The 27,341-nt window shown below is 36.4% G+C and overlaps 1 protein-coding gene across 1 annotated transcript; it reads right to left on the reverse strand.

Moving 5' to 3' along the window:
* Positions 1-270: 270 nt before the first annotated feature.
* C3H2orf80 (chromosome 3 C2orf80 homolog) lies at positions 271-25,537 on the reverse strand. Its single transcript, XM_044669420.1, has 8 exons — positions 25,497-25,537; positions 21,336-21,417; positions 17,081-17,163; positions 15,481-15,568; positions 14,568-14,645; positions 3,887-3,974; positions 1,741-1,871; positions 271-300 (listed from the first exon to the last, which is right to left on the reverse strand). Exons 1-8 carry the CDS (start codon positions 25,535-25,537, stop codon positions 271-273), a joined length of 621 nt encoding a protein of 206 aa, XP_044525355.1.
* Positions 25,538-27,341: the final 1,804 nt, after the last annotated feature.

The following is a 27,341-nucleotide window of genomic DNA, read 5'->3' on the forward strand; positions in this document are numbered from 1 at the left end:
GTAACTGTGTGAGAATACCTGCAAAAGCAGACTGGGCACATGCCTTGCCAACAGTTCTTGGCAAATCACTGAACAGGTCAGGCTCACACCTATTTGTAGGACTTGAGTCTGTGGAAGAGTACTTCTTTAGAATACAATATCAATAAAAGAGAAAATACAAACAATAGTACAACATGGGCTCAAGTCCAATGTTGCTTGGAGCTGGGAAAAGGTGTCTTCTCAGATGACATTTTTTTGATGGTGTCTTGAGTCATTAATTCCTTTATTGCCTCAATCCACATTTTCAACTTCCTTAGAGACCTGCAGGACACAAGAAATCCTGCCTAGCAAAGAAGTATCTCAATTTGAGTGATCAAAGACAATTGCTTTAAATTTACCTCTAGGTGGTGTGAAGGTAAGACATCAAATATTACTGTTATTGAAAAAGATAGAAAGGCATTAAATGTAGAGAAAATTTTAAGTCTTTCCATTGGATGGTTTGTCCAAAAAAGGATATCAAGGGCTCCATTTTTTATGACTACCTTTCAATTCAATTCAATAAACTGTCAGAATTGGGGAAATAGATTGGAAATAGGTCTTGGAGTCAGATACACTAGGGTTCAAATCATGCCACTGATATATGCTGGCTGGACTGTCCTTGATAAAGCACTTCACTTCTCTTGGTCTCAATTTCCTCATTTTCAAAATGGTGACAATAATAGAAGCTACCTCATAAGACTATTGTGAGGTTCAAATGATATAAAACATGTAAAGCCCTTTGCAAACCCTAAAGGATAGAGACTGATTTCACTGGTATAAGGAACTCCCAAGTGAGGAAACCCTTTTTGCCATTACAAATCATCAGCTTCTCTTTAACTTACTGTCTTAGAGAGTTGTCTAAAACACTAAGAAACTATATGACTTGCCCAGTGCCCCACAGCTAGGATAGATCAGAGGCAAGATTTGAATTTGGATTTTTCTGACTCTAAGGGCAATTTTCCAACTACTATGACAGACCTAGAACCACTAGATAAATATTACATGTTATTATTAGCTAAATAAAGTAACACATTGAATTTAGGTTAAGCTACTTCTAAATCCCAATACATAGGAGTAAGGTAATATCAGTTAAAGAAAAACACCTTCAAGAAGATGAAATACACAAATGTAATGAAATAAATAGGGACTGGACATGATTTAATTGGTATAGGGAACTCTCAGATAAGGAAACCCCTTCTATCAATGCAGATGGGTACCTTCTCTTCAATTTATAGTCTTAGAAAGTTGCCTAGGGCACTGAGAGGTAACAGATTTATTTACAGTCACATATTTGACGGTAAGTGTCCATTAGGACTTGAATTTAAATCTTTCTGACTTCAATGTCCATTTACTTTCCTCTGTACCACATTGCCTTTTATAAATACTTAAAAGCTATAATAATGTTTGTACAACCAATATCATATTACCTACCCTCTTGGGAAGCAGGGAGGAATAGGAGAAAGAGGAAAAAAAAAGAATGAGATTGATTTTTGGACATAGTTAATGTGAGAATCTGTTTCTCTTCAATAAGCATATTTATTATAATTTATTGCATAGTTATAACAAACCACATGTAGCATATTATTGTTATATATTACATTATTATACATAAAGGATAAAAATAAATGATAACAAAAAAATCAACTAAATGCTATGGGATTAGGCCTGCTTTTCTTTAACTATTTAGCAATAGTTGATTCCACATAGGGTTTTCATACTTACTTTTGTCTTTGACTTTTTCTGAGTTTCTTGCTGATTTTCTGAGTTTTTTGCTGATTTTGAATCCATAGCATTTGTTGTCTTTGAGCTATTGGTGGCCTTTCTATGGACTATTCTCCTTTGTAACTTGACACCTAGGGATATATATGATGGCTATAATATGTACATGTTACTTTAATATATAAAAAAAATTATGAGTACACTGATGGGGGTGTCCTCCATTGGTACAAAGAGCAATTTTTCCACACCTTATGAGACAGTTTCATGAATGGAAGTAGTTCAGCACTCATTACTTAGTTGCCAGTCCTTTGGGGATGAGTCTCACAGTATAAAACTAAGCTGGTCCTTCGTTAGGCTTAAATTCTTTCCAATTTAGCAGCACCTTCTTATTGTCTCTTCTGGAATAGGCTTAAAAAGCAATGATATTTCCTTGCTATGAGGAGGCATGAGTATAGAGTTCTTGTGGAAGACCTGTATGTTACAAAATACTATTGGAAAATGATTACCCTACACTGTGCTCTGATTGTTTTCCTTCTATTTTCAGTAGCTCTGATAAATATTTTCTCTCTGTTACAGGTAATGGGAGGAACGGGTAATCTTTGTGAATCTGATTCCCACAAATCAACTTGGGTTAATTAGTGAAAGTCTAATTATCTGCAAACTTTTACTCTAATATTAAGTTTTCATTACTTTACCTTTTCTTTTAAAGTAAAGGAAAACCAGCTGTGTGACCCTGGGCAAGTCACTTGACCCCTATTGCCTACCCTTACCACTCTTCCACCTATAAGTCAATACACAGAAGTTAAGGGTTTAAAATTAAAAAAAATAAATAAATAAATAAATAATAAAGTAAAGGAAAACAAGGAGTTCAACAACAAAACAAAGAATGATCCTGTTTATAGAGAATTATTTATAGCAAAACTTTCTGCAGTAGCAAAGAACTGAAAAGAAAGTAAATGCCTGTTGATTGGGAAATGGCTAATCATATTGGGATACATGAATGTAATGAATATTATCACGATATGAGAAATGACAAACATGATGAATTCAGAGAAAAATGGGAAGACTCATATATTTGTTGCTGTTCAATTGTTTTAGTAATGTCAGACTTTATCTGATCCCATTTGGATTTCCTTGGCAAAAACACTAGAGTGGTTTGCCATTTCCTTCTCCAGCTCATTTTATAGATAAGGAAATTGAGGCAAACTGAGTTAAATAACTTGCCCAGGATCAGACAGTCTGAGGTCAGATTTGAACTCAGGAAGATGAGTTTTACTGACTCCAGGCCCAGCACTTTATCTACCATGCCATCTAGGTACTCTAAATTTGATATAAACTAGTACAAAATGAAATAAATGGAACCAGGAAAAAAATATATAATAAATATAACAACATGAATAGAAAGAACAGAACAGTGAAACTAGATGATATGAATGGTAATGTCCAAGCATGATAAGAGATATGAGAAGGTATTTCCCACATCTGTGAAAAAGTGAAGGATAAGGGCTGATGTTCTGCATATAATATTAGGCTTTTTCAAAATATTGATTGTTTATGCTGACCTATCTTTTGGTTCTTTTTTATTCTTTGTTCTAAGGGATAGATTTCAAGAAGGGGAAGAAATTATGAAATGTAGATGATATCAAAACAAAAGTGGTCATTAAATTTCTTCCTGGTTTCAATCCCACAGGATAGGATGCTCCTGCTAAATTAAGTTCATCATTTCTAATTTCATCACCATACTGCTAATCTCAAGCCTTAATTGATATACCCTCCCTGTTTAGTCTACCAAACTCCTTGCACTAACTTCCTTTATAGAAAGCAGAAACTGGACTTTTTAAATTTACTTCAGTCTACATCTGGTGTTCTCCCTAGTTTCTACTCCATAGAACAAAATGTTCCCGCACCAGATATTCCCTGGTCCCCACCCTCAACCCTAGCTTTCTGCTTCTTTTTGTGTCTTGTCTCCTTGCATTAGATTGTCAACTTCCTGAGGCCAGGAACTATATTTTTATTAATTCTATCTCTAGCACTTAGCAGATTGTCTGGCGCATTGTAGGTATTTAATAAATATTGGATACTGGGGGGGACCCCCTCATTTTAAAGTGATTTTTAAAACTGAGGGTGAAGTAAAAATAAATAAGCTTACTTTGTTTCTGAGCATGTTCTGCTGCCTTGGAAGCTGTTAGCATGGCAAAAGGATGTAATGATAAATGAATACTTTGGGCCCGAGGAACCTAGAAGGAAAGTGGGATGACTTTAAAATGATGAACATATTTGTGCCTTTGAGAGAAGTTAAATATTTCCCTTAGCTTATTTAATCAATCAGTTAACAAGTATTTATTAAGAGCCCACTATGTGCCAAATACCATGTTGGCACTAGAGATACAAACACAAAGGATGAAACAATTATTGCTTATTATTTAATTATCCTCTTAATCATTACTGTTGTTTAGTCATTTTTCAATTGTGTCTGACTCTTTGTGACTACTTTTGGGTTTTTTTTTGGCAAGAGTACTGAAGAGGTTTGCCATTTTCTTCAGCTCATTTTACACATAAGGAAGTGAGGCAAAGGGGATTAAATTGTGGGAGGCTAATAAGAGAAACAGCTTCTCAAATAGATATTTTTATCTGGACCCCATCAAAAGGTCAATGCAGGGGGCAGCTGGGTAGCTCAGTGGATTGAGAGTCAGGCCTAGAGACCGGAGGTCCTAGGTTCGAATCCAGCCTCAGACACTTCCCAGCTGTGTGACCCTGGGCAAGTCACTTGACCCCCATTGCCCACCCTTGCCACTCTTCTACCTATGAGCCAATACACGGAAGTTAAGGGTTAAAAAAAAAATGGTCAATGCAGTCTAGCAGAGCCGTGTGTTAACCCTTCTGCTCTACAAGTTAGAGCAAGACAGGGTGGGCTATCTAAGATAAAAATCTGAGTTTCCTCTTTTGATTCCTTTTCTGATCCACACCTTTTCTTATTGGAAAAACATTATAGTCTTATTGGAAAGCTTTAAGTTCTTAGCAAACCAACAGTTAAGAGGTTAACAATTTCTCTCCAAGACTAAAGACAGAAATTAAGCAAAAAGCTGCCTGGGTTCTGAATGTGTTTCCAGACAGCCAAGGTCAACACCTCATCCAGCAGGGGCTATCTGCCCCTGAGAAAAGTATTCCCAGACTTAGCTTACTGATAATAAGGCAGCTAGAATTCAACCTTGGACCTTGTTTTATTCCAGGCTAATCTCTACCCTGAAATCACTGAGGTTTTTTGAGCTTTGATATGACATCATTTGTATTTCTGCACAACTACAAAGTTTCTGTGTGCTTTTGTGTGAAGTAGGTTTTGTATACAGTATATAATAAAATCCTAAGCTCATTGCAAGGGGTCGGAGCAGCAGCAGCATGAGCTGATAGAAAGATCATCTCTTGTCTCCTGCTTTTTTCTTTATCACCTAAGCCATCCTAATCAGAATCTAAGAGCAGTTGGATAGCTTTCAACATTAAATGACTCGCCCAGGTTCACACAGCTAGTAAATATTATTTAGTAATAGTAAGTCAGATTTGAACTCAGGAAGATGAGTCTTCTTGATTTTAAGCCTATCACCCTTTCCACTGTGCCACTCAACTACCCTCTCAGTCATGTGACATGTCTAATATTCTCTTTTATAGACCATATTTTATTTTCAACATAAACTTCGTTCCTGTTGGGCTAAGCCCTAGTCTTCCTCAAGTCCACTGCAATCTTGTTCACCTCCTCACCTCACCTCCTCAAATCCTTACAATATACTTAAACTCCTTGTCTACATTCTTGAACAATTCCTTGCTCCTTCCATCTCCTTGTTCTAACTGAAACTTGTTGTTTTTTTTTTTCACTAAACTTGCCACACTCCTTATGATCCTCTCTGTTGGTGACTCTCCTGAAACTTCCTGACTTGCAGCATTAGAAGGAGTTAGTATACTCTTTCCTATCTCTATATATATTCCTATATCTATGACGGATAATTTTCTGCCTTCTCAATGATAGCTTCAGTGTCTATATTCTCAGCACAGATCCTCTGAAACCAAACCCAGAATTCTTTCTATTGCAGCATTCAAGAACAATGGGGGGGGGGGGAAATCTAGGTCTTTAAATTCCTAGTCAAGTGTTTGTTCTGCTCTGTTCTTGGCAATATAAACAAACACCTATCTTATACCTCCCACATATATACTAACTCATCCTACAATTCATTGTGCCACAGTCTACACAGCAAGACTTAAAGATCTGAGACTGTCTTGGGAAGAGTTAAAAATTGTCATGAACTTAATCCATGGGCAGACTCATTGGCTCCTGTGCCTGGCCAAGAAATGATCAGTTAATCTTCATTTGGAATGACGGATGGCGTTTTGGTATTTTTCCTATGTTCTATCTTGTTATATACGATAGTTTCTATAACCTTATATTTCAAGATCACAAATTTTGAGCTTAAGGGGATTTCAGAAGTCTTCTGGTCTGGCTTCCCTCATTTTAAAAGATGAAGAAATTGAGGCACAGATAAGTTAGGTGACTTGTTCAAAATCACACAGGTAGTTAAGTTGCGGAGTTAGGATTTGAGTCTAGATCCTGACACCAACTAACCTGTATTTTCCTCTGCCTCTACCTTTCCACGTTTCCTTCCCTTTCTCAAATATACATATGATATGTATATATATATGTAAATCATACATAGCAACTGCTTTTTAATTTTTATGCAGTAACAAAGCTCATAATCTTCCATCATATATATATGTTACATAAAAATATTATATGTATATATCCTCATACATACATATACACACATACATATTTCACAATGTTGGTCCTGAATGTCTCTGTTACTTGCCTTCTGAAGAGTGCTGCAAGTTTGGCTGTCAAGTATGGACATATATAGTAACAGATACTTGGGACCATCTATATGAAATGTTCAGGCTCAGAGGGAATGGACTATGAGATGGGGCTGTCATTTGATCCTGTCTATTCTTCAATAAATATACCTAGCTTTAAAACAATGTCTTTCTCATGTTTCAATTTTCCACATTTTATTATTCATCTCTAAGCACTGATTGACTGGTCCCTCAATCTAAAATGTGATACAATTCAACATTTACTGAACACCTACTATGTGCAAAGCACTGTGCTAGGTTATTTGTGGGATACAAAGAAAAAATACCTGGTTCTTGCCTGTAGCCCCCAGTAGTGATAGTAGACCCCAGTAAAATAAAAATCATAGCTTAGAAGTTGCCAAACACACAGCCTGCTCCTCAGCATGAAAAAAACAAACATTTCCCCTTCACAAATACTGTATAGTCTTCCAAGAAAACACTGGTGCAAGAATTCTATTGAGAAACTCTGTTAGATCGCTACACATTAACACCTATAGAAAGCTCTGTATAGAATCACTGAGGTAATCTACATCCATTGTCTCTATCTTGTAAATCATTACTAACCATTTTTCCTGCAAAAGGCTTACCTAGTCACTTAGCTTACACCATTTTTCCTATGAAGTGTGTACCCCAAATCATTAAACTTTGTCACTGGTCAGCAAGAGGATTTCTGCATGTCTGTCTGTCAGTCTGTCAGTTCAACCCTCCTGTAATCCCAGAATCATTTTTCTCATCCCAGTTTGTTGACCCATGGATAATTTGTCAAGCAAGATTCGACACTTGCCTGTAGGAAGCTTAGATTTGAGATATTCAGAAATAAATAACTCTTCTGATGGGTAATTAGCAGCCTAAGGAAAGGTAAAAGTTGATGAGGCTTTTGTTTTTTGTTTCAGTTCTTTTGTACCTCTAAACTGGAATTTCTGCTGTCCGTGGTACTAAAAGCAAACTGAGACCATTGGCCTGATTTCTATATCCTCTGAACCATTAAACCTATTTTCCAGGAAATAGGATGAGCTTAAATAAACGGTTGGTGTCTAATTAAAAATGCTCTCAGTAATCCATCCGACTCTTTCTAGCTTCAGACTAAATTACTAATGAGTTGCTGCTTTATATCAATGGAGAACATTTATATACATCAGGAAGATTCCAATGCTGATGAAATTAGAGGTCTAGTTGACTCCTCCTCCCACCTCAATCATCTATTACATTTTCTATAGCCATTCTATTAAAAAAAAAAAAACCCTTACCTTCTATCTTAGAATTAATACCGTGTATTGGTTCCAAGGCAATGGAAGGTAAGTGACTTGCCCAGGATCACACAGCTAAGAAGTGTCTGAGGGCAGATTTTGTAAAGCCATTCTTAAAATATATATGTGTGTGTGTGTGTGTGTGTGTGTGTGTGTGTGTGTGTGTAGCTAGGTGGTACAGTAGATAGCACACCAGAGCAGACTCCCCTTTATGAGCTCAAATCCGGCACCAGACACAAACTGTGCCTTATAAAATATATCTCTAACTATATCTATCTTGACAATTAATTCCTGGGTGCCTTAAAATTATGTTGTCTCCAGTATGGATTTTTTTTTCTGTCTGCTTCCCCCTCTCTTCTTAATTTTTTAAAATTAAAAATCACTGACACATCCTCCCAGAGTATTTTGGGTGAACGAGGCTCAGTCTAAATATGATTGATATTAAAAGACTGGCAGATCAGTTTCATTTCCTGTTTCTTTGTTTCCTTTTGGTTTCATCTTCATATTCCCTCAGAACCAACTGACTGAGCTAGATCTGATGCCAATTTCCTGGCAAGTTTGTTTTTCTTCCAACTGCTTTTTGCTATTTTATACAGTGACATTGCTCATAATCTTCCATCTTTTTTTCCATAATGGTTTACCAATATGCTTGTACCCTATGTTGCCTTGGCTGCCAAATATATTTATACTTGTCAGCTAAGATGATTTGTAGACTCTGTAAACCTCTTCAACATTTTGCCTTAGGAAATCTCTCTAAGAAATAATTATAGAGTCAACATTTTTCTCATTCCCATCTTAGCCACTATGATTTGACAGTATATCATGTTGGATGTCCTAAAGCAACATTCAGTGCTGCTGTGCCATCTTTATTTTTTATATTAATTTGGTAGGGCTACCCTTTTCTTTTAATTTGGTAAGGAAATTTTGAAGGTGGAAGGACTGAGGGGATTTTAGGCAAGATAAATGTAGGGATTTTAGTGAAGGCTATAGGAAGAAGGGACTGCTAGAAGAGGAATTTGACATTCTAGGCCCCTTCTAATCTTTCCCTTTTCCATCTGGTATTATCCACTTCATCTTCCTCTTTTAATTAATATCTTTTATTTTCTTTGCTTCCCTTCTTTTTTTTTCTCTGTCCCCCCGCCTTTTCATTATGCACTTCATTCTGTCCACCTTAAATGGCAATGGTATATAACTGAAATGCATATATAAATATATTTTGTATGCATTATATTATATATATTATATATTTCTTGCTTCCTTTACTTTTATTTTACTGATTCTTAAATTTTAAAGTGACTGAGTTGAACATTTAGATTTGGCCCTACTTTTCTTTTCTCAAATGAACTGAAAAGTTATATTGATTTTCTTTTAATTATTGGTAGCTCTCAATTGCTTAAAAAAATTCTGTGGACAAATGACCAGTAAAAATTGAGACAGAAACTCATCTCAATCTCATTAGGGTACAGTATTATGAGACAATACTGACTTGTATTAATGCCATACATACACTAGATGGCAGTAAAAGTTAACAATATGGTTCACAAATGTTTGTATTGTGTTGATCAAATGAAATAATATTTGTAAAGTATTTTGCAAACCTTAATGTGCCATATAAATGTTAGCTATTACTGTATTCTGTTGCCAAACACCACTTGTGGATGATTTTTCAATTTTTCACTTGCAGCTATTTATCTTTTGTGTCCAACTCTTTGTGATACTATTTGGAGTTTTCTTGGCAAAGATACTGGAGTGGTTTGCCATTTCCTTCTCTGGCTCATTTGATGGATGAGGAAACTGAGACAAACAAGGTCAAATGACTTGCCCAGAATCACACAGCTAGGAAGTGTCTGAGGCCAAATTTTGAATGAGTTAGGAGAGCATAATTAGAGTTCAATGGGGAGTAGGGTTGTTTTGCAACCCAAACTATTAATGGCAAAAACAGCTAAGTTTTACATCCTGGAGTTCTTTGTCCTCTTCTAGGGGTGACAGGAGCAGGAGTCGATTTTCTAAGTTCCTAGATTCTAAGTAGTCAGGTAGTCAAGTTTTGGGGAGTGGAAAACATTTGCCACAGTTATTTAATGGGGTTCAATGATTGGAAACATTGTTTTAGAGAAATAATGAATTCTTTACATTTCTCTAATGCCTTAAGTTTTGTAGCACACTCCTCACAAGCTGCCTTGCCTGGTGCTTTCCTGTATGTCACAGGCAAAGAGAGACTTTCTCAGCTTCATACTCAGGTGTGTATGGATTCTGTTACTTACTATCTGTGTATTAGTCATTTAATTTCTCTGGTCTTTGGTTTCCTTATCTGCAAATTAGCAAATTGGTCTTAATGATCTCTAATTTCTTTCTAACTTTAAAACTCCACGATATAGTCAATACCCTTAAGCACTTGCCCAGGTAACACTTTATAAAAAAATAAGTCATAACTGTTTGCAAATACATAAGCAGACAGACAGCTGTTAGATAAGAGTGCTAGATCCAAAGTCACGAGAAGACCTAAAGTCAAATCCAGCCTCAGACACTAGTTTTATGACTCTGGGCACATTACTTCATTTCTATGTGCCTCAGTTTCCTCATCTATAAAGTGGGAAATGTAAAATAGCACCTATCTCCCAAGGCTATTGTGAGGTCAGAATGAGATAATATTTATAAAGTGCTTTATAAATCTTAAAGTAATAGGTAAATGTCAGCTATTTTATTACACAAAATTTAATATTAAAGAACAAGAATATTTTTACTACATAAAAGTATTATGTTAAACCTCCAAAAGTCCAATAAATAATGTACTGTGTGTGCTAGACTCTAAGAGATACAAACATCCCAAGAGTGTTAATCCAGTAGCCTTTTCTCAGTGGTCAAGCTACCTGATCTCCTTAGAGGTTCTGACGATATCCATCACCTTTCATCTTTTCTCTCTCCTTGGCTTCCAGGACACTGATCCCTCTTGGGTTTCCTTCTAACTGGTCTTCTCAGACTCTTTTCCTGGATAACCAACCATCTGCCACCTTCTAACAGTGAGTACTCCCCAAAGATTTCTTCTCAGTATTTTCTCTACATATATGATACGTATTACTATTTGACTCTTAAATAAATGCTTTTCAAATTTTCATATAGTTTCTCCAAAAAAAGTATCACATCTAGCTCTTGCTTAACCTTATGAGTAGCTGAAAGAAAAAAGAACTGATCTGGGTTTCTGAGATCTTGGATTCTAGTTAACTGATCAAACAAACATTTTTAATAAGAGTCAACTATATGGCAAGCCCTGTCTTAAGTCCAGGGGATACAAAAAAGACAATTCCTGCCCTTAGGAACTTTACAATCTAATGGGGGAATTAATTATCATCTCATGTTCATCCTTTCATACACTGAAGGAATTTTCTCTATAACACTGCGACCTTCTTAAATATTTCTAGTGGCAGAGAGCTCACTACTTTTCAAGAAAGAAGAACTCTGATGGGTAGAAACTCTTTCCCTTAAGATCACAGAATTATAGCTTTAAAGCTCAAGGAGATCTCAGAGATCATCTAGTCTAACACCCTTATTTATATATGAAGTAATTTAAGCTTAAAGAAATTAAGTGACTTGCCCAGGGTCACAGAGTCACAGACTCCAAATTCAAACTCTGGACCTGTTACTTCAAGTTCAGTGAACTTTCTACTGAATCACAGATGTTGAGGGGAAATCTGCCCAATAATCACATTTATTGATCTTATTTATTTCCTCTAGAGCTACATAAAATATGTCTGACCCATTTATCCAAATCACAGGCATACAAATATTTGTAGACATCTATCACTTCTCCCCTTATTCTTCTTTATGCCAACTTAAACATCACCTAAACATCTCCATGATAGAATTTCCAGACTTCTCCTCATCTCCATTAGTCTTCAGGACACTTACTTTGAAAATGTCTCCTACAAAAATGGTGTCCCAAACTGGACACAAGATTCCAGCGTTGGTCAAGAAAGTACTTGTGTATTCATATAACCTAAAATTGCATTAGTTTTGTTTTTTTAACAGCTGAATCACATTGTTGGTTCCTATAATTGATTAAAACCTTAAGTCTTAATCATACAAACTTGCTAATAGTCTGTATTTATATAATTGATTTTTTTAAGTTTATTATTTTTTTTTAAAGAATAGGTCTCCAAGCTTGTCCAGGCTTGAAATACAGTGGTTGTTACTCATTGATCTAATCCCACTCTGATCAGCATTGGAATTTTGATCTCCTTTTTTTTCTGATCCAGTCTGGTTGACCCTTCTTAAGCCACCTGGTAGCCCCCACTTCCAAGGGTTAATTATACTAGTGCTGAAATTAATGCAGATGTTAAGCAAAGACTACAAATTATAGCTTGATTTAATGTTTTATTGACTTCCAGCCTTAAGAAATTGATGAAGAAAATGTTAATGATGCAGGTTAAACTTAAAAGTGTGCCACTGGTATATATTTTTTGTCCTCCCAGAGAGCCTGTTATTAAACATCAGCATATCCCTGTATAAAAGGATCCTCAAAACAGGTATGAAGATGAAAGCACTGGCATAACCCATATCAGACTATTTACCACCTTAGAGAGAGAGGATCTGAATCAAAAAATATCAAAAATTGTTTCTACCTATAACTGAAAAAAATAAAATTTAATTAAAAAAAAACAGTTATGAAAAGAGACCACTAAGTGGCTCAGTGGATAGAGCACCAGGTCTGGAGTTAGGAGGACCTGGGTTCAAATGTGACTTCAGATCCTTCCTAGGTGCATAAGCCTGGACAAGTCATCCTGTTTGCCAATTGCTTACCTTTCTGTCAGAGTTGTTACTAAAACAGAAAGTAAGGGTTTAAAATTATGTAAGTCAGTTGTATAATGAAGTTGAAGGATAACTATTAAAAAAGAAAGAAAGAAGAGAGAGGTCTTACATATTCGGTGGATCCTAAAAGACAATTCAGACTATGTCACTCTGCTCATTTTCAATGATTTCTTAAAATCTCTAGGATCAGATACAAATTCTGCTGTAAAGTCCATTAAACCTTGGATCTGAAATACTTTTCCAGGTTTACTTTATATGACTCCACTTCATGGACTCTCGGGTTCAGCCATACTAGCTTTCTTCCTGTTTCTCATATACGATATTCCCTCCTCACTCAGTCAAACCTCTGTGTATAGGCTGTACCTCATACTTGTGTTATACTCCTTCTTTGCCTCCTTTTAGACCATAGCTTGTACCTTACCATATCTAGTTTTCTCAATAAACATTAAGCATCTATTATGTGCCAATTATTGTGCTAAGTTCTATATGTTACTTTAATGCTGAGTAGAGATATAGGGAAAGAGAAAAAAATTCTATTCCTATGACCATAGCCCTCCAGAAGGCATTTATCAAAGTCCCTTCATATGGCACTAGAAGTAACATCATTTAAGTGAAAGGGAGAGGCCATCTATATTTCTAGTCTCTATTCCCTTTCTCTTCCACAACCAATTTCCTAGACCTATGTTCTGTTGTTCAATCTTTTTTCAGTCACGTCTGGCTCTTTGTTGACCCTATTTGGGGTTTTCTTGGCAGATATTACGGAGGTTTGCAATTTTATTTTTCAGCTCATTTGACAAATGAGGAAACTGAGGCAAACAAACAGGGTAAAGTGACTTGCCCAGGGCCACATCACTGAGCTACCCAATCTGCCCACTAGTGTGTTTCTTTTGCTCACCATTACTGAAAGGCATCTCTCCTTCTTCAGATTTCTTGGTCAGGCTCTCTCACTTAGTCCATATTACATTCTACCTTGTACCGTGGGAGTCTTGTCTCTCCTTCCTCTCTATTTCCTTAATTTGTAAGCTGCTTGAAGATAAGGATGATCATGTTGTTTCTCAACACTGTACAATAATTTTTAAGTGTAAAAAAGGGGTCCTGACACCAAAATAGTTGAGAACTGAATTTTTCTGAATAAAAACTCAAATTCTGACCAATTGACAAAAGTTAGGTGACTTCTTCAATGTCATACAATAAACTCAAGAATGGAATTTTAGAAATTTCATAAATTTTACTTTATAATATTTTATTGATCCAATTAACTTTCTTTTTTTTGTTTTTATTTGCTTTGACCAAATGTCATTAATTTATACCTTTGCCTTGGAACAGAATAAAAAAAATATATATAGATAAAAAGGTGTGGAATAGTGAAGAAGTCAGAGGCATGGTATTGGGGGGGAAAAAAGGAAGGAAGGCCATCAAAGCATTTTTTTCCACAGAAAAGAACAGAAGTAATCACAGATAAGCTAGACAACTTTGAAAGTTGCATGTTGAATTTATCACTTTCTTAAAAAAGAAAATCAAGGTATATGTAATATTTTTGGTTTTCTGTACAGTTCTCTTTGTCTCTTCTATATATTTGGAAATGTTTATTTTGTCTGGCATTAAATTCAGAATAAAAAGTTTTAAAATTAAATTAATTTATTAAAAACTCTTACCTTCCATCTTAGAATCAATAGTGTGTGTTGGTTCTAAGGCAGAAGAATGGTAAAGCCTAGGCAATGGGGACTAAGTGATTTGCCCAAGGTCACATAGCTAGAAAGTATCTGAGGATAGATTTGAACTCAGGACCTCCTGATTCCAAGCCTGGTTCTCAATCCACAGAGCTACCTTATAGTCCCCAAAAACATATTAAAAAAAAAAAGATAAGGCAATCTGTTAATGTCTTACCTTCTTAGCACCAGGGCAGTGGTTTGCAGAGTGGTGCATACTATAAATCTCAAAGATTTCTTCAACTGGGAGACTATTCTGTTAAATAAATATTCATTATGTCATGTTTTTCTACATTTAAAAAAATAGATATCATGTCCCTAAATAATATCAAGAGCATTTTATGTTTCTTATCACAAGGTTATAGTATTATTTCACATTCCAGATATGACATATTTTTATACTTTACCTTTCAAATAAATGTTGCTATAATAAGTCTATGAATAATACTTAGATTTCTTAAACAGCAGGAAATCAGAATGTAAAGTCCCTGAATTATAAGAGTAAATTAGTAAAGGATGTTGGAGATCATCCAATCCAATTTCTCTCTGCTGCCTCTTCCTTCTCTCTAGCATAATTGTGGATAATGGAATTCAGGTCAGAGAGATTAGATGATTTTCTTTTTTTCTTTTTTTTTTTAAAAAACCTTACCTTCTGTTTTAGTATCAATTCTAAGATAGAAGAGCTGCAAGGTCTAGGCAATCAAGGTTAAGTTACTTGCCCAGGGTCATATGGCTAAGAAATGTCAGAGGTCCAATTTGAACCCAGGTCCTCCCAACTCCAGACCTGGTACCCTATCTGCTATTCTACCTAGTTGCTCAGGTTAGTTGATTTTCAGATTACTCAGTTACAGCAGACTCTGGATTTGAATCCAGGTCATTTGTCCCCAAATACAATGCCCTTTCTATTACACAAAATTCTTTAACTTTGTTTTTTAAAGTACCATATATATGTATTTAATATTTAATAAAATTCATTTTATTTTAAATAAATAACAATTTTCAGTACATAATTATATAAAATTCAATAAATTTATAAATAAATTATAAATAAAATTTAATAGATTTAATAAAAATGTCATTTCTCCCCTCACCATTAGGATCCCAGCATAAAATGATAAAATCATGGCTTCTCGTTCAAGACGATTAGGAAATACATGCCTACAACCAAATGGTACCTTCCTAGGAAAAAAAAACAACACATAATTAAGTTTGGCTGTATGACCTCAGATTAAAGATGATCACCTACAAATGTATTTATTTTCTGCTTAATTTGCTTGTCCAGATAATATGACTCATTTGATCTCCATCAGTAGGTAGGCTCTGCACTACATATTGCTTCTCCTCCTCCCCTCCTCCCAGTACCTATGATGGATTTACAATGATTTATTATAGGTTTTCCACTCCATCTTCACTGTGTGACTAATAGTATTTGTTTGCAAAATAGTCATCCAGAATGACATTGCCCAATCTGAGGCTATGAAAAAGAGTGAAACCAATTGGCTACAAGAACGGAAGTCTGTGTCCATAATTTTATTAGGGTGATGTTCTAACCCAATAGTTGCCAAAGCACAAGGGGTGCAGGTAGGATAGGGGGAAGCCTCCTGTAGGCTGTGCCCTGACCCTAAAGTTTGTGGGCTCAACCAATAAAAGGGCAGGAATATATATCACCATCCCCATAAAAGTCAATTGTTGGATTCATCTCCTACTCAAACACACTTACTCTTTCCTCCTAAAACTACATCTTCCCTCCTGTGTTCAAGCTTCAGCCTCCCCACTCTCTGGGCAGTTTTAGCCCAACTACTCTCTGGTACTCACAGCAGCAGCTGCCCTGTGCCACTGGGAAAATTCTTTCCCTGTTATTTATTTCCCCCACACCCTACCATTCACCAGTCTCCCTAGTACCCATCTTCTACCTTGGCTCCCCTTGTAGCTACAGTAGGCTCTACTTGGAAAACAAGCTCTGTAGTCTAGAAGTAAGACAGGTGGCAATAAGGAATAAGAGGAATAAAATTCTCTCATTTTTCCAATTTGGGTGCTATGAGATCCTTTCCAGCTCTAGCTAGATTTCTGATCTTATGAGTCATGCCTTCTCTTCCAGTTTTCTTGGTCTTAAAGTTGGAAGTGACATTAGAGCTTATCTAGACCTAACTCCATCAGAGCAGAATAGATAAGGAAACTTTCTGGGTCCAGAAAGATTTAAATGATTTGTTGGTGTTCACACATTAAGAACCTGGGCTAGAATTCAGACTGTAGGACTTCTGACTGCCAAACTAGTATTCTTTCTGCTCTAATTCCATTGCTTCTTTAAAAAAAGAAAAGAAAGGAAAACAAAACAAAACAAAACAAGACAAGACAAAAGAAAAGAAAAGAAATCCTCACCTTCCATCTTAAAATCAATCCTGTGTATTGGTTCCAAGGCAGAAGAGTGGTAAGGGCTAAACTATGTGGGCTAAGCAACTTGCCCAGGGTCACACAGCTAGGAAGTATATGAGGTCACATTTGAACCCAAGACCTCCCCTCTCTAAGCCTGACTCACAATCCACTGAGATGCCCCCCAATTCTACTGTTTCTTAAGTATATCATAGAATGTTAAGACTGAGAGAGACCCTTAAGATCCATACCAGGAAAGTAATTTTTGAGTTCAGGAATTCTCTTGAATTATTAAAGCAAAGAGAGTCTCAAGACACTCACACTTTCTCCCAATCCAAGTATGTTTGGTCTTCTTTGTAACCCAGCCATTGTAAAGCAACGCTGATGGCCAAATCATAATGAGCCTGAAACCAAAGACATCTTGCATGAGAAAGAAATAATAACATTAACTTAGCACATTGTCAAGATTTCAGTATTTCTCACATGCTAAGCACATGCCAATGGATAACCTTGTTTCATACTTACAACCATCATCAGGAAATTACATGATCCTTATAAAGATCCTATACATTATGGGATTGATATCTGGAAAGGAACTTAGAGACCATCTAGCCCAACTCCTTCATCTTATAGATTAGGAAATGCAAGGTCCGGGGAGTTGAAGTGACAAAAGTAGTGTCTGAAAAAGGAGCAAATGCAGGTTCCCTTACCAGAACCAATGCTTTCCCCCAGGGTACCACTGTTCTTTGTCATTTGATAAAGCAATCGTTTGGTAGGTAAGAAGGTGAGTGGGGGGAGGGGGTTCCTATTGCATTTATAGTCCAAACCAGAGACTTGAATGAAATAAACCTAGAATGAAGCAATCTAATTTGCTGAACTCTAAAACAAACCTGAATAATTCAAGTTTTTGCTGAGCTGTGAACCAAATGAAATTATTTACTTTTATCTCACCAAAGTTTATCAGTAATTGAATACATTATTTTAAAAGTATTTAAGTAGAATAAAACTATAGCATAAAAATATTTTTCAAAGTAATTCTGAAAAAACTTGATATTTCATTTAGTTCCTGGTCTGAATGTAACTCTTAGAATTGACTAATAGGTAATACTAACTTCAAGGCAGGGCAGCTGGGTGGCACAGTGATTAGAGGGCTGGGTCTGGAGTCAAGAAGACTCATCTTCTTGAATTCAATTTTGGTCTTAGATATTTACTAGCTTTAAAACCCTGGACCAGTGGCTTAATCCTGCTTGTCTCTGTTTCCTCATCTATAAAATGAGCTGGAGGGGGGAATTGGCAAACTGATGTGGGACCCTGAGTTTACCTTGCAGCCCCCAAATTATAGAAGTGTTTCAGGCCAAACTGTGAGCAGGAAAATTCCTTTGCATCCTTGCATTCTTGTTAAGGCTAAAGAAAGGGTCAGCCTGGACTTCAAAGGATAAGAAATACCCTTGAGAGTATCTCCCTCAGATTCTCCCCTAGGTTTCAAGATGGACCCAGAGATACATCTCCAGGCTATGCTTTGATACCATGGGTTGTATCTAAGACATCTATTTGTCCCCTAAACTATGAGGGTCACCCCCTATGTGTTCAGGCTGACCCCACTCAGATGACCAATCCCTGCCTTGTGCCTGAGTGCATACCCTCCTGAAGTCAGGTATCACCTGTTGTAAAGAATATAAAGACCCCAGAAATGATGTCCTCGAGGAGGCAGCTTTCCATCTATGCCGTCCTCTCAGCCAAATTTGACATGGATTCCAAATTAACAAATTTCTCTTTTATTTTTAAGCTAAGTTTTGGAAGTCTTGTATTATTGCAAAGGGTACCCATCCCAAACCAGGGGGTTCACTTCAAGCTCCCCACAACAAAACCACTCCAGTTATATTTGTCAAGAAAACTCCAAATGGGGTCACAAAAAGTCAGACAAGACTGAAAACTATTTCACAACAAAGCTGATAAATGTAAGGCTTGAGATTTGAACTCATGTCTTCCTGACTTCAGTCCCAAAATTCTACTAAATCATATTGCTTCTTGACAAACAACTCCCTACACCTTCCCTCTTAAAGATTTTCCATCACCATTTAGCTCAGTAATTGTTTCAACATCTAAATATGAAATCTTAAAGTAATAATGGTTTGGCTTCTTAAGAGCTATTCCTCTTGCATGAGCTGAGGCAAAAATCAAGTGTAATAGAGAGGAAGGGAAGCCCCTCCATACTTTGCTCCAGGTACTGTACTAAATGTTTTACAAATTTTATATGCAGCCATTGCTCAGGTTTTTGAAATCGTGCTTTCTATTGAGCAAAGAAAAAAATGGATGTCCCTCTCATTGAGAAGATGAACTGATTGTAATTCCACCAAAAAGCTTTTAACATTTACTTGAATTTATTTTTCTTCTGTGCCCACATTAAACCCCCCAAATCTGGGCTTGTTGAATTTGAGGAAGAAAAAATAAACATCTTACATTTCTGGTGGGATGAATACCACTCCTGATATTCCTTAGTCAGGGCATCCACTTTAAAATATCACTTTTTAGTTTACAGACAGCCCTACTTTACTCAAAGAGTTGTTTTGCTTCCATTGCTAATATTCATCAATGATGGTTTCTAAGTCCAAACTCTGTTAACACCTCAACTCCCTTTGTTTTTTGTTTTTTTGCATGCAAAGCCACTCAAAAAGTGAACACGATCAGTTCTCTAGCTCCAGGAAAAGTTTGAAGCTCTCTAACACAATTCTATAATTTCCTCTACTAGGCAGATATTTAAGAGTTGACTATACTTAAAAACAAGAATGTTCAATATTTTTTCATGGCTTAAAAAAATGAGAAAATGTGACAGTAATAAATGCAATGGATTTGGAGTCACGAGGCGTGGGTTCAAATCTCAGTTTATGCTATCTACTGAGCTAAGCAAGAAAAATTAACACTTCAAATATCAGTTACTTTCTCTCTGTGTGACCCTGGAGAATTGGAGAATGTAAAACATTTTGTCCAAGCCAAGACTATACTAAAAAAAAAAAAAAAAAAGGGGGCTTCAGTTTCTTTATGTGTAAAATGGGAGATTCGACTTAATGACTGCTAGGGTTCCTTAAGGCAAAAGGGTGGTAAGGGCTAAGCAATGGGGGTTAAGTAGCTTGCCCAGAGTTACACAGCTAGGAAGGGTCTGAGGCCATATTTAAACCCAGGACATCTTGTCTCTAGGCCTGGCTCTCAATGAATTGAGCCACCTAGAATTTATTAAAATAGCAAATTAGTATAGCAGATATAGCAAAATTTATTAATATAGCAAAAAACAAAATAGCAAAATTTATTAATATAGCAAATTTGGATATAAATGAATTCCAAAAACACATGACCCTCATAATTCAAAGTTATCCTCCTTTGCTACTAACCTCATGCCAACTAGTCAATAATAATAATAGATTGGTGACATAGAGGGTAGCGCGTTGCCCTTATAGTCAGGAGGATCTGAGTTTGAATCTTTCTTTAGATACTCGATGTGTAACCTCTGGCAAGTTTTTCTCAGACTCAGTTTCTATATATGGGATAGTATATCTATAAATGGGATAGTAGAGAACTTATCTTAGCAGTTTATTATAAGACTCAACTAAGATATATATATGTAAAATATTTTAAATATTTGCTAGTTATTATTTTTATCTTGTTTTATTTATTATATAATTATATGTATATTTCTCCTTTACTATTATTGCATATTGTTTTAATTATAATTAATAACTCACATTTAGAGGAAGAATTACAGGAGTGGAAACAGAAGAAAAACAATTGCTTGAACACATGGGTTGAGGCGGACATGATTGGGGATGTAGACTCGAAACTACCACACCAATGCAATGATCAACAATTTCAAAATAGGTCTTGATCAATGACACATGTTAAAACCAGTGGAAATGTGCATGGACCATGGGGGGAAGAGGAGGTTAGGGGGGAAGGAGAAAGTAAAAGCATGAATCATGTAACCATGTTAACTTTTCTAAAAAATAAATATTAATAAATGTTAAAAAATTAAAAATTATAACTTATATTTAATTAATACATATTAATTATAAATACAATTATTTTAACATATAATTTTATATACATTTATTGTTTGCTAGTTATTATTATATCTTCTTGTTTTCTATCTTCCTTTTGCTCAGAGTGGGTCATAGTAGACTAAAATGAAGATTAGACCTGTGATGGGAAAGGAGAAGCTTGCTTAGCTGATAGCTAGTATTTATATAACACATTAAGATTTACAAATATTATCTCACTTATTGGACATGAGATCCCAATGGACATAAGGTCCATTATTATTCCTAATTCACAGGTAAGGAAACTGAGGCAGACAGAGGTCAAATAACTTGCTCAGGGTCATGTGGGGCTAGAGTGTGTCTGAGGCCAGATTTCAATTTAGGTCTCCCTGATTCCAGCAATCTCTCCATCATGATGCCTAGCTGCTTTAGGATTAAGAGGGGGGTACTGTTCATCATATCTATTAATAAACTAATCTTATCCACCTTGTCCCACTAAGAAACACATGAATAACACAAATATAATTAGCATTAATGCTTTTCTTTACCATATGATCTAGAAAGGTGAGTTGCCTTCTTCCCTTTGGGTCAAATTCATTTTCCCGAAGTCTGATGCCAACATAATCACACCTTAAAAGGCAAAAAAGCATTGTTGAACCATTGTCCATGCATAGTTCACATTTCCCTCTCCTGGGTGCCATTGTCCCTGCCTAGGTCACATTTTCCTTGCCTACTTTCAGCCTTGCAGAATTAAGAGTGCTTAAGAAATCACTGTGTGTTTAAGTTCTGAACTAATCCTTGCCTCATAGGGGATCATAGGATTACAGATTCTGGGCTAGATGGAATCTGAGAGGCATCTAGTCCAACCCCCTTATTTTCCAGGTGAAGAAACTGAACCCTAGAGATTATGTGATCTGTCCAAAGACACAAATTAATAAGTAGTAGAGGCAATATTTTAATCTAGGTCCTCTGAATCAAAATCCAGCACACTTTCTATTGTATCACAGATTTAAAAGTGTGAAGTGTTGCCAGTTATCCCAAAGAATATTGGGAAATGTTCTGAACCTTCTAAAAAGCTTTCAAATAAAAATGACTTCCTGTAAGTCTCAACTAAAACCCCTAAATTTATAGGAAGCATCTCTTAATTCTAGTACTTTCCCTTTGTTAATTATTTCCAATTTATCCAATGACAAGTTTATTTTATGAAACCCCAAATTTACCTCTGTCCTATGGGAACTTCCTTTCAAGAAACTCCTAGGCTGGTGATGGCAAACCTATGACACACATGTCAGCACTGGCATGCTTAGCCATTTTCGATGACACGTAGCCACATACAGAGAACTGTGGAGCCACATGCTGAGGATGAAGCATTTGCTGTAGTGTAGTGTAGACACTCTGTGCACGATAGATGATGATTCTACCTATATTCATTTACCTATTTTGGTTTATTAAATACAGTTATATATTACAATTATACATTGTTGTTATTTAAACTATAAATATCATGAAATTATGGGGTTTTTCTTGAAGTGACACACCACCCAAGTTGTGCTTGGTTTTTTGGGCAAATTTTGAAAGGTTACCCATCACTGTCCAAGGCTGATCCTAGTCCCAGACTGAATAATAAGTCAAGTATCCATTAAGTTCCCAGAATGGAAGTGATAGGAATACTCAAGTCTTAAGTACCCTTTTGATTCTTTTTTTTAATTATTATTATTAAGGTGTATCCCAGGTATTCTGGCCTCTGGCTAGGCTTCTTTTTCCCTAACCACAAGATAAACCAAACAGTTGTCTTTCCTTTCCCATATTCCCTAAAGTGTATATAAGACCCCAAGTTCTTCAGTTTAATGGAAAATTCCCATTCCTGGTATTTTTCCTGGAGACAGTATTTCCAGAGTCCTAGAACTTGGCTCTGTGTGGTGGTATATGTGTGTATGACTTGTGTGGTGGCCATAAGAATGATGACATTTTTTATGGGACCCCCAAATTTCCCTTTGTCACTTGGGAACTTTCCTTTAGGGAACTCCCAAACTGACCCTTGTCTTAGACTGAACAATAAACCTTAAAGTACCCAATGATCTCAGATTAGATAGAAGTAGTAGATACAATCAAATCTTAAGTATCCTCTTGTTTTAGAAGTTTCTCCCATTTATCTAGGTAGTCCAGCCCCTGACTGTAATCCTCATTCCCTGGTCTCCATGTAAGTCAATCAATTGTCCTTCATTTCTTTTATTCCCCAAAATGTATATAGGACCCTGAGTTCTTCAATTCATTGGAAAATCCCCTCTTGGGGTACATTTTCCCAGAAATAATATTCCCAGAGTCCAGAGCTTGTCTCTGGATGGTATCTTGCCCATGACTGTGTGGAGGCCATTAGGGCATTGTCTTCTTTGTCCTGATTAAAGATGTGTTCTTTCTAACTGCTGTGGTGGCTCTGTGTTTTTCCAGGTTGACACTTGTATCTAACTTGTTTGTATATGTTATCCTAAAAATTAATAGATTTCTTGTAGTAAGATCTCTTCTTAAAGCAATAGAAGATGCACCCAGAAATCAGACACTTCATCATGAGACTCTGAGTAAACCCTTGGATATAATGAACTGAACTATGAAGGCTGGGTTACCCATCCCCTTCAGTCCTTCCCGTGTGCCAATAATTTTATTTTGATTGTAAGACTCTTGTGCCAAAAAAGAGAAATGCCCCCAGTGGTTCCCTGTCAATATATATAACAATTGCTTTTAATATGTTAAGAAACACCCAAGCATAGTTAAACTCTCCATGAAATGTATAGTACTTTGGGGACTTTATGTATCCTGTGAGACAATCCTAAAATGAATAGATATATGTGGAATGATTCACTGGAGACACTATGTCTCACAATGAATCAGAGGTGGAAAATTAATATTAAATTGGGATATTTTCTGGAAATGATATTCAACCTCCCAGAAAAACATTCTAATTCTAAATGGAGCTTAAACTGTTCCTCCTCTGGGCTATCAAAATGGGTTTGGTCTTTCTTCCCTTTGCTGGGGTCTTTGTTAGAGAGGATGGGTTTAAGGGCAAACTGAGTAGCCACTTAACTCTCTTAAGAGATGAGGTAATGAAATACCAAACACAGGATGCCCATCAGGAAAACCCACCTATTGTCCAGATTGAGGTTTGAGTCCTCCAATCTGAGAGGTTCAGGAAAGGGATGTTATGAAGAGGATAAATTGATGGAGAGGACAGGAAGTTATCTATTTTTTTCTGGAACCATGGATTTAGGAGCCACACAGTCTGGCTTTGGGCTTGTTCAACTGCTTGTGTAAGAAGCGTCCATAAGTGCTGGCTGGCTGGGTGGCTAGCTTTTGAGCTCCCAGCTAGCTAGCCAAGCAACTCATACTTTTCTCTCTTTTTCTGGTCTACTTTTAGCTATTTAATAAATAATTATAAAATTAAGATATGATCTCCAGAGAATTTTAATTGTAATAATTTGCATGTTGTCTCTTCCATTAGCTTCTCAGTCCTTTGAGGGCAGGGACTGTCTTTCATATCATTTTGTATCCCTAGCACTTAGAGGAATGCCTGGCACATAGTCAAAGTTTAATAAATGCTTATTAATTGAAACATATGACATAGAAATACATAATGGGGAAGCTTAGTAGGAGAGAGAAGAGAGGAGAAGACACTTAGAATCAAATGAGCAATAATACCATTTTCATGACTAATAAAGTTGAGATTCACCAGTCTAAAAATAAATCACTTTCTCGCCCACTTAGGAAGATACTGAAAAATGCTAAGAGCAGAACTGCTGAAATTTGAAATCCCACAATCCAAGATTCATTCTTTTGGCTTCTGGGGTGTAGTAACAAGAGAAGCCTAAAGGTGTCCACCTGTGTCATTATCAAATCCTTTCTGGAGAGCAGACTTGGGCAGGGGAAAGATAGTGAGAGCAAAAAAAAAAGGCACATGCTGGAAGGGAACACTTCCAAGAGGGAGAAATGTCCCCAGAAATGAGTAGCTTTGGATATCAAAGTAAATGAGAGGTTAGAAGCATAAAAAGAAGAGGCTAAGGGCCCCAAAGACAATCTTTACCTACTTTTATAACTTTGTTTAAGGTTAGCTCTGATTATGAAATTATAAAATTTGCCAGGAAAGTTTAACCAAATTATTTTGTAGCAGTACATTTATGAAGGACCTCGATTTGGGTCACAAGATTTGAAGGCTCAAGTAAAACAGGTTGAGAACATTCTTGTCCCACATTCCTGACTCCAAATTGTTTAATTTCAAGTAAAATGAACATTCATCACAAAAATGCACTTATTTCTTTGAAGCAGATAGTGTTATTATTATTCCCATAAAAATTATCTGTGGAGGGAAACAAGGTAAAGAATGAGAAAGTTAAGACTTAGATTGGATGCTAGCTGTATGACTCTGGGCAAGTCACTTAACCCCACTTGCCTAGTCTTTGCCCTTTTGTCTTAGAGTTGTTACTAAGATAGAAGGTAAGGATTAAAAAAAAAAAGATTTAGAGGGGCTATCTAGCAGCTAACTAAACTTTCCTGATGGAAATTTAAAGTCTTCGGCTTCTATAGGAAATGTCAAGACTTCTGACTCTTTCTACAAGAAGAGATCCCTTTCCTTAAGTTTTCTCTAAGCACTCATATTGTTAGTCACAAACCCCACCAAATACCAAAAGAAAATATACATAATTTTTCCACACCATACTTACAGGAGTTTTTTAATTTCTCTTTTCAGGAGTCTTCTTTCCATGAATAAAAATATCTGATTGAGGAGAAAGATACTGCTTCTACTGTACCTGAAGCCTTTGGTTAGCTTGTTTCAACCCACTACCAGCAAACTGAAGAGAAATTGGACTCAGAGTTGCTACCACTCCAAAGATCAGTCATGGAATCTTAGCCTTTTGGATATGGAAGGGATCTGAAAATATACAGAATCCATGATGGGTATGCATTGGTAGAGAGTATCTCTACCTAAACACACCAACCAGAAGGGATTTTAGGTACTAGTTATTTACGAAGATGACATCTTTTATTTACATGGCCTTTAGCTAGTTTGCACTGGCAGCAATAAAATTAAGGTACACAGGAGAGGAGCCAGTATCCCTTTGTAACTAGTAGGGTTTACCATTATTTAAACAGTTGGTGTCTTCTTCCCCTCTTCCCCAACAACCTTTTTGGAGCATGCTCAGTCATTATTTTTGATAAATTCCTCTGCTTGCTTTAGGCTATAAATGATTTATCACTGAATTGAGTTTATTTGATTGATGAGCTAGAACTTCTATTATATACTAAAAGGACAACCTGTTCTTTTTCTTTTCTAGCTATTAAATATGAAATCTGTACCATGGAGAATAAGGTAAGAGGATATTAGTGACTTTATATCCCACCTGATCCCATACAGCAATGGAAACATATCCTAACCAGCCCTGTGCCTGGGATAGAGCTGCCTTTTTTTTCTTCCCTAACTACCTGATTAAACAGCAAACCAGAGATGAATAAATCCAGGTGATTTTTTGAGTTTCAGAAAGAAAGAAAGCCCTTCTGTATCTGCCATAGGGTTGATTGTAGTTGCTATAGTAGCAAGTGTAGGTTGGTACCTAGGGGAAGAGTCTACATTGGAGAGAGAAGGCTAATCACAAAGATTGTGCCTGAATCACACTAAGCATTTGATCAGATTTGTTCTCAATAGAGATGAAATCCAAAATAGCCAATCAGGAGAACTGCCAAACTGTATTATGTTAATAAGATTTATTGCCAGACTCCCAGCAGATTGTGACATATCTATATAAACTGGTTTTCTGAAATCTGTTTAAATCATTCTGTTAATGCATACTGTGATTCTCTGTTGCTTATCATTACTTTCTGTATGGGAATAAAATAGCCTATCCTGCACCAAATCTTTATAATTCTTTGGATACTTCTTTTACTACCCCTTCCTTTTTGGGGGAAACCTTGGGCTATAGCCAAAAATAGGACTGTCCCCAGAATAACTGGAGGGGATGTAGCAAGCCAAAGAGTATGACACATAGGGAGCCTTCTTCCCCTGCTAAGAAGTTTGGTTTCCCCAAAACTGTACTTTGGGTGAAACATGATGACAGATAAAGGATAAGAATGGATGTAGGTCACTAGTCCCTGTGATCTTGAACAAACAGTGCCTACTAGCTACAGTGATAGATTTTCTGCTTGTTTTCAGTCAGTCTCATGGTCTCCAAATGCTCGAGTTGATAAGCATTGGGGAAAACCCTACTTATGCCATTTTTGGGTATCCCATGAAAATGTTTGGGTACTACCCAAAAGGCATTTTGGCTGATCTTCCAAAGTTGTGTGAATTTTTCTGGGCCCTTTCAAAGTTAATTCAGGAGGAAAACACTTTGACCCTTAGGAGTACAGTAGTCTTGGATCCCTTGACACAATGAAGGATCTCTAGAGGATACTTGAAAGAAGATATAGTTATGAAGCATCAAAACAGATCTCGTGCATGTCCTTTAGTATTCATCCCTACCTTGCATCAAAAGTGCTAGAGTTCTGACTCATAAAGGTGTGTACAACTAAAA

The sequence above is a fragment of the Gracilinanus agilis genome, chromosome 3 (assembly GCF_016433145.1).
Source record: "Gracilinanus agilis isolate LMUSP501 chromosome 3, AgileGrace, whole genome shotgun sequence".
Lineage (NCBI taxonomy): Eukaryota > Metazoa > Chordata > Mammalia > Didelphimorphia > Didelphidae > Gracilinanus > Gracilinanus agilis.

Bases quoted from the DNA above. Each gene is read 5' to 3' on its own strand.
- C3H2orf80 (XM_044669420.1), bottom strand. From the start codon at position 25,537: ATGGAAAGAAGACTCCTGAAAAGAGAAATTAAAAAACTCCT. The intron at 15,569-17,080 runs GTGAGTGTCTTG...TTTTTTTCCTAG, and splicing joins TACTTGGATTGGGAGAAAGT to GAAGGTACCATTTGGTTGTA. The intron at 14,646-15,480 runs GTGAGGGGAGAA...TTTATTTAACAG, and splicing joins TTTATGCTGGGATCCTAATG to AATAGTCTCCCAGTTGAAGA.